General features: G+C 35.7%; 1 protein-coding gene across 2 annotated transcripts in view; it reads right to left on the reverse strand.

The window, feature by feature from the left end:
- The window catches only part of ARHGAP24 (Rho GTPase activating protein 24), a 539804-nt gene that overhangs the window by 422123 nt on the left and 102527 nt on the right, over window positions 1-15154 (reverse strand). For both annotated transcript variants that reach the window (XM_077142939.1, XM_077142942.1), the window contains exon 2: window positions 8294-8493. In XM_077142939.1, coding sequence (XP_076999054.1) covers window positions 8294-8473 — 180 coding nt within the window. In that variant the 5' untranslated portion in view covers window positions 8474-8493. The remainder of the gene's footprint in view (window positions 1-8293; window positions 8494-15154) is intronic.

Below are 15154 nucleotides of genomic sequence, written 5' to 3' on the forward strand. Positions count from 1 at the left end.
AGATGCCAGGAAATGAACCCAGGTCTCTGGCATGGCAGGTGAGAACTCTGTTTGCTGAGCCACCATGGCCCACCCTACGGCCAACTGATTTTTAACAGCATAGATCATCAGTGAAAATATGTTATCTTCTGCTGGCGTTAGCATCATCAGCAAAGAACCTCCATAAATTTCACATTGGCTGCTTATCTACTATTTCTTTCATTATGTGATTATTAAGATATATACCATCGATACTGCCTTCTAAACCTCATGTCCCGTGTATCCAGATGCTCAAAATGGCAGAAATCATGATGAAGAATATGATGATTATATTATGATGATAATGATAGTAGAAAAATAGCAAATTATTTATTAAGTGCTCAACTTGAGGTTAGGTACCAATAAGTAGTTTAGACACATAATTTCATCCAGTGGCAATAATTACCCTCTGAGATAAGATTTATTATTACTTATATTTTAAAGTATGTCAGTATATTTAAAGTAAAGTAAAGATATAAATAAGGAGTTAGGCAACTTATCCAAGGCACTGAACTAATGGTAGTGTCTGGGTTTAAACCTAGGCAGTCAGACTCTAGAACCTGGACACAAAATAGGCACAGCTGCTTCCCAGGGACTATTCTCATGGTGGACAAAGCCAATTCTAGAGAATGTTATGATGATGAAAACTTTTGCACACACCAAGATGCCTCTGCCCAGCCTACTCCCATCAATATCTATCTTTGTCCAAGACATCCTCTGGCACCCCACTATTCTCTCCAGCAGCAAGATTTTCTCAGTTCTTTCTCCCACAGTCAAAAATTACTTGAGGAGCAGTTCCATAATTCATGCCTATGTGATAACAGATGATAGAAGGTCAAGAGTGTTTCTATAGCATAGTTGCTTTGTAATAATATTTTTCCAGAGATTGTCATGATTCAAAAAATTATTCTATATAGGCTCACCAGGCAGAGTTGTAGGATTGAGATAAGAAGTCTTTATGGAGAGGTGGGCATTTTGGATTCTTTACAAATAAATACATATTGAATGAGCCTTATCTTAAGTGTTTTGCTCTAATCCAACAAATAAATGAAAATGGGCACATGAAAGGGAAATGGAAGGCTTCAGCTTAAAGGACCCTTAACATAGCTTACTGGACACTTCCTATATTGGCCCATCCTTACTTCTCCAAATTTGTCTCTCTTCACTGCTTGTTTTCTTTCTTAAATTCTTGAAATCCATAATAAATATCAATTCCCCAACAATCTACTAATGGACTGTAGCCTGTGCATTTTCTTCTGCCACATATAGCACTCCCAACAGCTGCCCATATCATCCCTCAACTCTCTGGTTTAATATCAATTTCTTTGAGAAACTCTCCCTGCACCTATAAGTGGGGACAGGTATTCCTACTATGATCTTCATTGACTCTTTATATTTTCCTAATTAAAGCATTTATGGCACAGTATTATAATTGCAAAAACCTATAATATCTACTAGAATTTAATCTTCTCATGGATCCTTGACACTTATTTTAATCACCTGTGGCAGAGACTAATCACTTTTTTTTTTTTAATTTTAATGTCATCCTATTTTTCCCAGGTAAAGCTAGGCACAACAATTCCAGCTTCCTTTGCAGTTGGATGTGGTCATATTACTGAGTTCTACTAATGGTCCATGAACAGAAGTGATAAGGGCCACTACCACCCCTTGTCCTTGTAACAATCATGTGCAGTACTCCATTTTATACCTCCGTTATAGATTATTGGGAAGGAAATGACCCCATGGTGAATTTAGAAGCCAAAAGCAAGAACTGCCAAATCACTGGCAGCCTAGGTCTCTAAATAATTGTTTAAAGGAGCCCACCCTCACTTTCCTAGAATCATTTCTCCATTGGAGAAAGAAACAAACTTTTTTATTTTAAATAATTCTTTTGGAGAGAGGAATCTTCTTTTATAGCATTGACCTTACCACATGTTATCTTTATATTCCCTAGATTCTAGCATAAAGTCTGTAGGCAAATTAGAAATCTATAAAAATAAAAATGTGTTGAATAAAAGAAAAACGAAAGAATGATTACTTTTATGAATACCTTAAAAAATAAACTTTGTCATAAAATATTATAAAATAGCTAATATCTCTTTTATGCTATATACCTGTACTTCTAAAACCATTTACATGAATCATTTCATTTAATCCTCAGAACAATGCTATGAGGCAGGTACTATTATTATTTCATTGTATACAGATGAAATTGAAATATATGAGTTAAACCATGTTTCTAGCATGATAATTGATAGGTGGATGAGTCAACATTCAACCTAAATAGTTTGACGCAAAAGCCCATGTCTTTAACTCTGAAATAAAGAAATGTCACAGCTATATTTCAGAATGGAAGTAGGCAATAAAGTATTCTCAAAACCACAGCAGAATAATAAAAACACTCTTTGCATTAATAGCACTTTCTCATCTCTTGATATAATCATTGCTCAGAAAGGGCTAAGAGTGCTAAAGTTTAAGTTCCAAACATCTTTGAGTCCTAAAATTTTATAATGAGACACAACATCATATTATGTGTCTTTTTAAATACTAAGAGAATCAGATTTGAGGTTGAAATCCAAGTTTCAAGGCATCCAGATATACTTTTGAAACATTTACCAAGGCTTTAGCTTCTTTTGGCTTGCATATTTTAACAGAGAGCAGTAATGACTTTACAGATTTCTAGATATCATTAGCTCAGAAATTGCATTAAATATATAAAAGTAAAACCTATCTTAAATCAGTACCCAGTCTCATACATTTAGAGGTCAGCCCTCAAGTTATAAAATTCACTCAAAATCATTTCATTCTCTAAGAAAACCCATTGTGATCTAATATAGCATCATCTTTATCATGACCAGAAAAAAAAAAACCCTCCTCATACAACTGAATCAATATCTGTTGCTGAAAGTCTAGATTAGATTAATAGGGTTGATGCCTGTTTCGAATTTAGTCATTTCACCAGGAGTCTCTGACTGGCCTTTAAAAATCGATGTTCTCCAGTGTCAAATTCTACCACCAAGCGTATATCAAATGATTCACTATAGACCATACTTAAGATATAGCTATTTTTTAGCAATATACTTCATGATAGAAGTAAAATGGATGGGTCCAAAAATACTACAAATTTATCACTGGATTTATTTAACCAAACAGGCACAATTGTCTTATTTTTAAGATAACTACAATATTCATATTTTAGCTTTGACTTATCCCCATGTCACAATATCTACAATTAAAACCACAGTCATTTGTCATGATTATCAATGAAAGATGGCTGAATAGATATTGTTACCAGCCCAGTTTAAAGCTGTTTTAAAATCTTTAATAGACATCCAAAATCCTAGGGATGGTTAGTGTGGGAGAGGAAATTTTTGATAGATTCTTCTGTATAGTAAGACCTTTAACTTTTTCCTCCATATATAAGCATTATTTTCCTTTGAATACAAACATAAAAATAGGAAAAAATTGCTAAAACTTGGAAAAATGCATTGCTATAAAATGTTTAGAGTAGAAGCTTGCGAGTGACAGAAATTAAGGATATATCTAAGTATTTTCCAAAACTGACTATCAACAACAGTTTTCTATATTTTTTTTACAAAGCAAATGACCAAAATCAACTTTATTTTAAAATCTGTACTGAATAAAATTTGTATCTGGATAAGTATAAACACTTGTAGAAAATGGTTTCTGGAGGAAGCTTTTGGCTTAGATAAACTAGTTTCTATCATTATTTAAAAATTGCAAGATAGTAAGGATTTGGGCTTGGTATGTTTTAAATAAGAGGCAGTTATTTGTTGTGGTAGACATCTCGCTTTTGTTTTGGCAGTGGGGGTGGGGTGGGGCAGGCTGGGGGATGCGCGTGGTTCAGGAATCGAACCCACATCTCCTGCATGAAAGGTGCACATTCTACCACTGAACCACGTGTGCGCTCGTTAGATCTCTGTAATTTCTTGCCTGGGAAACCTTAGCTGAGAACTGGAAAGTCATTGTTTAGGAATACTGTCCCTGGAGAAAAGAAAACCTACAGTCACTTTTGTTCAATAAGAGAGTACGATAAGGGGGCAGTGAAACTTCCTAAATTCTCAAATGTGTTCAGGTTGGGGAATATTTGGAAGGCAAGAAACACTTTGGATAAGGACATGAAACACCAATATTCAGTTCAAATAATTAAGTATATAATGCACTAAGTTAGAAATATTAGGCTCTAATATCTCTAATATCAGAGAGAAAATTCAAGGAATACATGTGGAAGAAATTCCTACCTGAGAACACTATACTCGTAAACTTAGGTTTTTAACATATTAGGAACCAGCAGCATTGTTCCTTTTTAACAGATGAAAGCAGCTGAACAGCTTGAATGGCATGGGTGTTCTGGAAATAGCTTCCATTGCCTACCAGAGATCCCTTTACGCTGTGGCCTTACCTATTTCGCTAACTATATTTCTAGCCACTTTGCCACCCTCAGCAATATGGAACTATAATAGATGACTATTTTACAACCCCGCACATTTCTTTTGTTCTGAATTCCTCTACCCAGATTATCTACCTGGAAAGCTCCCACCAACCTTCTGAGCCCTAGCTAAGGGTCACTTCATGTCTTGCTTTGTGCTGCCTTCCCTCACCCCTCACTCCTTGGTACTAAATATATCTGTGTTTTCAGAGCATTCCTCATTAACATGGACTCTGCAGCAATTATATTTTTGCTTATATGTTTTCCCCAACAGATGGGCAGGTTGTTTTTATTCTTCTAACAATGTAATGATGGGGTGTGACTCGACTGAGCTGAGGGAAATCTCAGAGAGTTTTAGCAGGAAAAAAAATGGATAACTTTTATACTAGGACAAGAGGGACACAAATTTCAATGTTTTTGATACATTCATTTTAGAAGCTCCTTACTCACTTTATCTACTATCTTTCTTATTTGTCTGGAAGCCGAAGAAAAAGGAAAAACGAAACCAGATTAAGTGTATTGAACATTTCTAACTAATTGTAAATGGTTAAAAGAGCAAATTCTTGCATTATATTAGAGGCATTTCCTCCAGTGGAATTGAAGTAGCCTGCACAAAAATATATGAAGACCAATGGCAAGCTTATACTGGCAGCTGTGAGGTTGAATACAAACTTCTAACTAAAAGCAAGCCTAAAGAAAAGTTGAGGATTTGTGAGAATTCTGATAGAATGGAGAAGCTGGAGTAGAACTGGACCAGGAGAAAAGAAAGCTGATTTCCAAGTTCTCATTTTCCTTACATTACCCATATCTCTTTGCTGAAACATACCCATATATACACAAATACACACATACTTGCATAAACACAAACACACATTATTTTTCTATAAAATGGGTTTTATGATAACTAAATCTTTTCCAGTTTTAACATTTTTCAAGGATGTTTAATTGTTCTTCATTCAGGTGTTTAGTTTTTTTAAATGTTACTATATAATCTATAACCACAGAGCTTATGTATTGCAGTTTGAACTTCATTGCTTTAATACAGAGTTATGATTTTGACATACGAAGTTGAGAATAGTAGATACTGCTTAGAGTACCTGGTTTGGAATCTGACACCACCTGGCTATATATCACATTCGTTGGCATAGCCACTCACTCATACGAAAATATGCTTTCAGCACTTACAATGTGCCAGGCATCTACCCTCACTTGAAAATCTAACGTTGGAAATTAGTCAGTGTATAGGATAATACACAGTTCTTTAAAATTACTAACTGCTGTATGACATAGAAATTTCCAATATCTTGAGTTTGCAAACACTTCTGTTGAGTCAGTGTGAGGGTAAAATTAAAAAGCACAATGTCAAAATTCCTGTTTGGCCATGAAAGATGGCCTACAAAGCAAACAAATAAAAAACCATAATTCAAAGTTATTTTCCCAATTTTCGGCTGTATTATGAATAGCAAACCTTTTTTTTTTTTTTTTTACATGGGCAGGGACCAGGAATTGAACCCGGGTCCTCTGGCATGGCAGGCAAGCGTCCTTGCCTGCTGAGCCACCAGGGCCCGCCCATGAACAGCAAACTTTTAATAAATAATATGTGAAAGAACAATAACGAAACCTTTCTTTTGGAGGGGTAGAGATCTGTTTGATTTCTATATAAATTCATACTTTCTTGTCAAACAATCTATTTTGATAATTTTAAATATTATGTCTATGAATATTAGTAACATTCATATATAAAATATTTATTCTAGAAAATAACAATTAGAAGAGTAATTTTTATTTTGAGGCATATTTTCATTTGACTTAGTCAACAGTTTTTCCACATTCTGGTTTATATTTCTACTGTGTATGACTCTATGACCCTTCACAGAGGTAAACAGCAGAGAGAAGCAGATCAATGCAACATGATAATATCCTCTTTGAACAGTTTAGAGCAGAGTTCCTCAAATTAGGGTTCATGTACATAGTTTACCTGAAACACTGAGCTCAGGCTTGATCTATTGTCCCCTACCTTCATCACCAGAACTGAACTCGCCAAAGAATCACCTATATTCGTTTGGCCCGCTTTTAATTCTCCACTCACTTGGCTCCCAATCCTGTTTGCTCTGCTCGTTTCCTGGTATGGTCCTGAATCGACTAATTCGTCAATGTACTTGTATCTTTCTAGTTAACACCACAGTTCACACCTCCCGAGCATGAAGTAGCATCCATGAGATGAAATATTGAAATTTACTCACATATCTTCTATTTTATTCAATGCGTTCCTCCATATCAAGTACCTTCAAGTTTGTATCCCCTTTGTTCTGCCAATTTTTTCATGTTAATCTAATTTTTTTCTCTGAGTTTGGTAAAAATGATATTATGTGCAACATAATATATTAATCTGACTATCAGCATAAAACAAGGCACAATGAGAAAAGAATCCTAAAGTGTGAGATAAGAGACAGAAGATTCCACAGCTTTTCCCTTGATCTCTATATGATGTTGTTCATGTCACTTCACTTCTTTAAACTACCATTTCTCTTATGACAATCCCCATAGTCTCCACTGGTTTTCTACGACAAATGAAATAACAGATTCAGAAATGCATCATAACTATTATTAGTGCTACTAATATGGGATATTCTTATGGTGTCTGTGAGGTCTGTAGTTGAGGCCATATGAACTCAGATCTGTCTGGAGGAAAATCATGGCTCCACTATCTGTTTAATTTTTGATAATCTGTATAACATGGGATAAACTTTGGTTTCTTTATTCATAAAAAGGGTAATAACATCTAACCCACTATATTACTTTAAGCATTTCATAAGAAAATGTAGGTAAAATCTTTGTCTAATGTCAGACCCTGGAAAATACTCAATAAATAGTGGCAATTTCAAAAAATAAGTAGGGTCTGCAGCATGTACTTTTGCTGCTATTGTTATATGATTCAGTTAGGGAAATGAAAACCTTGTAAGGTTATAATGCCTTGGGGATTTAAAGTAGTAAACAAAGCCTTGATCCAAATTCCTAATTAGGTTGTTGAATTTAACACAAGAAAAAAATAGCCTCAAGAACATAATGTTAGAGGTATTTCTGTAAACTAATCTAGGATGTTTCTTCTTGAATTTTTTATATCCTATAAATGTAGATGAAGAAAAAGTAGAGGTGATGCCTCAGTTTGCATTCTCCTCTCATCAATTGGTAAATAATGATCACAGATCAGGGACTTGTTGGAGCTACAGAGAGAGAGATGGAGGTTTTTCCTCTCTCTCATTGCTGTGTCAAGATTTGTGTCTGGGAAAATGACACATAAATAAGTAAATAAGGCCATTAGGAAACCACAGAGAAACACAGAACCTATTCCCAGAAGTATAACTGTGTATCCTAGTTGAACGTATCAGTGCTGTACTGTTTAGCACCACATCCATATTTTATTGAATTAAGGTAGAAAGAAGCTCAAAAGTTGCATGTTTATAGTCTTCTTCAAATTTGTGTTTTCAACCTATTCCCGAGAAAGCAAAGGATATCCTGCCTACAATATACGTCTTTTAGCAAATGTCCATTAAAATTTTCTCATGAAGTTTGCCTGAGGGACTCCAAAATTCTGTTCCAGTTTAGTAAAAACTAAAATTAATATTAGATGAGTGTAATTTGCCCTTTTGGCTTCAATTAGCAAGTTCATCAACTCTGATCCAAACAAAATAATGGGACAAAGATGCCAATGCACTGAATGAAACAGAGAGGTAAGGATGGCCTCAGTCTATCAGTTTCTATAGCAAACCCCTCTACATCGTGGATGGCTTAGAATCACAATGCATTTCATTTTCTTCTACTTACCAAGGGCTTGGTTTCATCTTCATCTTTGAAATAATGGAGTTGATCTCCCTTGAGCACAAACCAGCGGGTGTGCCAGGTCTTGACAAAACCTCCTTGCTTCCTCAGCCACCCACACTTTATGGCACTGAGCCGCCCTTGGCCTTGTTGAAGGTTCTCAGTGGAGTCGTTGTTCTCCTCCATTACCAAGCTGATGGACTTTCCTATTTAGGAAACCAAAAGAAAGGCAAAGAATAAGGTACTCCCATATCAATTCCCTACTACAGCACACCTGTCCTTAACCAAAAGGGAGGAGAATGAAAACTGTCTATCAACTCACTTGCCAAAGTTCTAGAAGCAAACCACGGACCAGTCAGCAATATGCCCAGAGGAAGCTTGAAGAGGGATGTTTTGTCCTTCTGCCTTAAGTAAGCCAGTCTAGCTGGGTGATGGAAACCCATTCCCTAAGGAGAACTAAAGAAATGGGAAAGTTCTAGAGATATGTTAAAAGGCAATTTTTAAAAACAAATTAAACTAACCCACAAAAGCTTTAATTCTCACGGGTGACCCCTCTAGCGAAGTGCAACAATTTGGGCCCATCTGTGCAAGCCTGTGATTATCTGAGAAAACACTAGCCTTACATGTTAAAGATTAAAGGGACTATTTTAAAAACCTCAATGTAAGACATACGTTTTACATATATGAAAATCTCTCAGGATATATGTGCTCCCCCAAACTATCCCTTTGAGGGCTTTCTTTGCCTGCCCAAGAGTTAGTGAGGCTTAAAAAATGTAGGGGAAAGAAAACCCTGCTTGGCAAGTCAAGTTTCCCTCTCCCTGCATTTATCCTCAAACTTTAGGAGTGAGTGTTAGTCTCCAGTCAACTACATGATGAAGAATATTTTAAGGTTATCTGTGATGGAGTACAAGGCCGTACACACTGTGCATAGCAAGACAATGAGTTCATCAGCGGGACCATATTAATCAGCAGAAGAGAAGCTAAGCTGCCACAGTAAGAACAGAGGAGGTAGGCTTGCTGGAGAGCCACTGACAAGTGCTTAAGAGTTAAAAGGTTTTCCTGCCCTAAAAGCTTTCTCCAAATTCTTGCTAATGTTTATTTCTCAACACTTATACAGGAAGTGAGAAGCCTGCTCTCATCTTTGTGTCTTTGAGGAGTACACATATAGAGATGCAGACTAATTAATAAAACATGGGATATTTCTGTTCAGGCACATTCATGCACAGAGTGGCTATTTTATTTTTCCTGACTGATTCCAGATACCAGTGTCTTTCTAGTTTTTATTTTCAACACTAATTTTTCAATCGGTTTATATTTACACAACTCTACTTATAAACTCCATGAAGTCCCAATTTGTCAGTCCTCAGTTATTTATGCTTCTTCCTTGAAGTTGCAGGGTCAAACACTCCATTATGATCCTCCAGTTTCTTTGACTTTAGTCCTGCCACTTCAGTTGCAGGAATGAAGGAGAAACTTTGGTTGTAATTATTTCCATTTTGAATAAGAGTACTCAATTGATGCATATTAATCTGTATCAATTAATATATTAATATATAATAAGATATCTATTTTGATCATTTTAAATGATTTCAGCCATCTTCTCAGGAGTTTTGCCTCTTCATTGACACTCATTCCAATCTATTTCCATCCAAGTTTTATCTTCATCTCTTCAAACTACTTTTAGTATTCAAATAGGTAGTATTCACTACCATTTTTCTCATCCAGTATGCTCTCTTCTTTTCTGTTTTTGTACTGAAACACCCAACCAATTATTAGGCCATGATCTCTACAAAGTGTCTTGCCATTTCCTTTGCCATCTGGGGTATTCCTATGACAGTAAACACATGCTGCAGAGAGCTCCTGCTGTGCACATATTGGGTCATGCCTGATGCATGGAGATTATTATGCCCTTAAGGCAGGAATTTTCATCTCATTTCTTTCACGGTACACAACCTTGTATAAACAGCTAATAAACTCCCCTCTAAATGAACAATAAATGATATAACTTAGATAATAAGCATACTTATTTAGACCAGCCTAAGTAATCTTTTTTGTCTCTTGGCATTTTAATTGTTCAAATCAACACAACTACTTATTACTCATTACCACCTATTTATCCTTTGACCATGTATTCTAACTTAGAAAGTTGAAATAGGACCTCAAAACAAACATCCCAACACTCACATACACAAATAAAAAACGCACTGCACTATTGTATACTTTTGGTGGGGGGCAGTTGGGGGACTTTTTTTTCTTTCCTAATTCTTTGTATTAAATTTGAAAACAAAAAACTCTCTAAAATGTCTGGAGGCAATTAGCAACCTACATCAATAATATAAAAAACACAAGTGGTCAATTTCCTTTTTTGTCTATCATCAATAGCTTAGTAAAAACATGTGCATGTAAGAATATAGTTCATGATTCTTCATGCATCTGTTATTTATAGGTCTAGCTAAAATCAAAGGCAGCATTTCCCATGAACTACTGACTATAATACATATATTGCATGACTTCAGAATGCATCAGAAAGTGTTTGAATAATACTAATTGTAGCACTTCATTAACACAGAAATTAAAACAGATTGTATCATATCCTTTAGGGAAAATAAAGTGGCAATTATTACTGGATGAGTATAATTAAGTTTATTGAAATAACCATGATTTTCATAGATGATTCTTACCATTTCTGGAGAAAGTAAATGGCTCAATCTCTTCATCATTAAAAAGAAGATGCTGAACTGGATTATTTCTAACTATGGTCCCCTTTAGCTCTCTAAAATCCATAATACCTAATTTCATAAGCATAGGGGAACAGATATCCTCAACAATTAGTGCAATGTATAGCATCTGGGTGTAATCCAATAAATGCTTGATAAATTAATCAATTTTGCACTAAGTTTGGTACTAGGTATCTAAAAGTGAACATCATTTCCTCCTGAAACCTGATCCACCCTGAAACCTGATCATAGTAAATGGCACCATGATATATTCATTTTAAAAAACCCAGAAGGAGGTGATGTCATCAACATGGTGGCATAAGACAGCCCCTGGAAATGTCCCCCCTCAAACACACCAAATCCCATTTGCCTAGAACTCTGTAGGATGATAGAGACCAGAGAAGTACTCCACAAATGCTGAATCATAGAAAATCACCAAAAAAGTAGGAGATCTACAACCCAGATCTGCTAGTTTGGACCCCAGCCTCTCATTTCACACCATGCAGCTTAAGTGTCACACAAAGGCAGCATAACCCAGGTGCCAAATACTGCACATTTCCAGGCATAGGGACATAAAGGGACAAAGAGCTTTGTGGACAGAACACAAGCCATTGAATAGTGGATGCATATTAAAAGGCACCAAGGAAATAAAAGAGACCATGGTAGAATTGTTGGCAAGGGGTACACACACTCAGCCCAATCTCTGTTGCTGGGTCACCTAAATGAAAAATGGACCTTTCTGGATTGACCTTATCTATCTCCCCATTAGGTTATGGAATAATAACTAGAATCAGAAAAACTTCATGAAAAATAAAAGAGGAAAACTGAATTGCTGTAAGGCAGGACAAGTAACAGAACTGAAAGTATAATGGAAAGAGGGCACTGAGTGAGGGAGAAAATTTAAACAAGTCATAGGAACTGGGGAGAAAATTCTTCACAAAAGCAAACCGAACAGATCAGGATTCCTCAAGAAAAAAAGACAAAGGAAAGGAAACTTTCTCTTGGAGGTGAAATAATAGCAAATAAATGAGAAATCTTTAAAGTTCTACAGAAGACCTCAGAAAAGCTGAACAGTTAAACAGGAGTTACTCTAAAAGCCCTGTACAAGCTGAACCAAGTGTCAAAGAATAACCTTAACACATCGCCAATCTACAACAAAACCCTAGGGAAGAGTGAGAAACTGACCTTCAGAATTAGCACATCAAAATAACTGGATGCCTATACATCAGCAAAAAACTACAAGCCATAGGGAGAAACAAGAAGATATGATTTGGTCAGGAAACAAATTAAAACTTCAGAGTAAGCACAGACTTTGGAACAACAAATCAAAGAAATTCAAATAAACCTCCTACATCAAGTCAAGGGGATGATGGAAAATAAACTGAAAAATAAACTGATAGTGGATATAGAGCCAAAGTATATTAAGAAGACAATGTGTGAGCAAAAATATGAATGTGCAAGTATCAAAAGAAACATAACAGAAATTATGGGGATGAAAGGCATAATAATGGAGATTAAAAATATACAAAAGGCATACGAATGCAGATTTGAACAGATAAGAAGAAAGAATCAGCAAAACAGAAGACAAGACAATCGAAATCATACAGTCAAAAGAACAGATAGAGAAAAGAATAGAAAAAAATTAAGCAGGGTCTGAGGAACTTGAGCGCCAGCAAGAAGCATACCATACACATCCTGGGAGCTGTCAGGAGAAGAGAAGGAGGAAAGGTGTAAAAACAATATTTTAAGAAATAATGGACAAAACTTTCTCAACTCCTGTGAAAGACATAGATACACATTTCCAAGGAGCACAACATATGCTAAATAGAATAAACTCTAATAGACCTACCCTGAGACACATACTTACCAGAATGTCAAATACCAAAGATAAAGAGTGTTCTGAAAGCAGCAAGAGAAAAGTGGTTTGTCATATATAAGAATTCTCAGTAAGACTAAGTGTCAGTTTCTCATCAGAATCTGGAAGGCAAGAAGGCAGTGATATGATATATTTAAAGTACTGAACGAGTACATGCTGCCAGCCACAAATTTTTTATCCAGAAAAAATGTCCTTCAAAAATGAGGGAGAGGGCAGTGCAATGGTGGCTCAGTGGCAGAATTCTCGCCTGCCATGCTGTAGACCCAGGTTTGATTCCCAGTGCCTGCCCATGTCAAATAAAAAAAAAAAAAAAAATGAGGGAGACAGGATGCAAGGGTAGTTCAGTGGTAGAATTCTCACCTACCATGCAGGAGACCCAGGTTCAATTCTCGGCCTATGCACTTCTCAAACAAACAAAGAAACTAACAGAAATAAACAAAATATTCAATAAATGGTGCTGCAATAACGGGATACTCACATTGAAAAGGAATGAAATGTGACCCTGCCATACAGCATACAAAAAAAAAAAAAAGAAAGAAAGAAAAATGAGAGAAAGTTTAAAATCTTCACAGATAATCAGAAACTGAGGGAATTCTTCAGTAAAAGACCTGGCCTAGAATTGCTAACTGAAGTCCTTCAGGTTGAAAGGAAAAGACAGGAAAGAGTGACTTGGAATGGTTAGAACAAGTGAAGATCTTCAATAAAGGTAACTAAAGAGCTAGAATACAATTCAAATAAGAAATAGTCATATTTCCTGATAGTGAACAAACAAAATATAATGATAAAATATGGGTCAAAAATGACATAAAGACAGGGAAAAGGAGGGCTATGGGCATGGAAAACATGTATGCTATTGAAGCTAAGTTGGTATCTTTTCAAATTAGTAAGTTATAGACATGGGTTGTGAAACACAAACCCCAAAGTTAACCACAAAGAAAGTACATTAAAAAAAAAATACAGATTCTCGCCTGCCATGCCAGAAAACTGGGATTGATTCTCAATGTCTGCCCATGCAAAAAAATACATACATATATATTTATTTTATATATATATACATATATATGTATATTTGCAAGAAAAAGAGCTTGCAATAAAGGAAAAAAAAGGCAAAAAAGATGTAAGGATATAAAAACCAAAAGACATCTCGCCTGCCATGCCAGAGACCCGGGTTCGATTCTTGGTGCCTACCCATGCAAAAAGAAAAAAACCAAAAGACAATGTGATAGAAGTAAGTACTGCCCTTACTGTAATAATGGTGAATATTAATAGATTAAACTTCCCCATCAAAAGACACAGATTGGCAGAAAGGACAAAAGTATTTCCTACTATCTAGTGTTTACGAGACTCAACTTAGAACCAAAGACACAAATAGGTTGAAAGTAAAAGGATGAAAAAAGATAATCCATGGAAATTGTAACCAAAAGAGAGCTGGAACAGCTATTCTGTTACAAGAGATAAAGAAGGGCACTATATTTAATAAAAGGCACCATCCATCAAGAAGAAGCAACAATCATAAATATTTCTGCACCTAACCACAGTGCCCCAAAATACATGAGGAACACACTGGCAAAACTGATGGGATAAACAGACACCTTTACAATAATGGTTGGAGACTTCAATATACCACACTCATCAATAGATAGAACATCTAGACAGAAGATTAATGAAGAAACAGTGAACTTGAATAATATGTTAAATAAACTAGATCTGACAGAGATACAGAGAGGATTGCACCCCAGAATAGCAGGATATACATTCTTCTCGAGCGCACATGGATCATTCTCCAGGATAGACCACATGTTGGTTTACAAAACAGATTTTAATAAATTTTAAAAGCTGAAATTATACAAAGCATACTCTCTGGATTCTGGAAGCTGCAGCTCAATACCAGGCAGAGAACTGGAAAATTTACAAATACATGGAAGTTAAATAGCACACTCTTAAGCAATCAATGGGTCAAAAAAGAAGTCATAAGAGGAATGAGTAAATATCTTGAGATGAATGAAAACAAGGACACAACATATCAAAACGTATGGAATGTGGTGAAGGCAGTGATCAGAGGGAAACTTATAACCCTAATTGCTCACATTAAAAAGAGAAGAAAGAGCTGAAATCAAAGACCTAATGCACACCTGGAGGAACTAGGAAAAGAACAGCAAACTAAACCAAAAGCAAGCAGAAATAAATGAGATGGAAAATTATTTAAAAACAATAGAGAGCATTGACAAAAAAAAAAGAATTTGGTTCTTTGAAAAGCTCAAACCTTTAGTTAGA

Source organism: Tamandua tetradactyla, chromosome 24, assembly GCF_023851605.1.
Source record: "Tamandua tetradactyla isolate mTamTet1 chromosome 24, mTamTet1.pri, whole genome shotgun sequence".
Taxonomy (NCBI): Eukaryota; Metazoa; Chordata; class Mammalia; order Pilosa; family Myrmecophagidae; genus Tamandua; species Tamandua tetradactyla.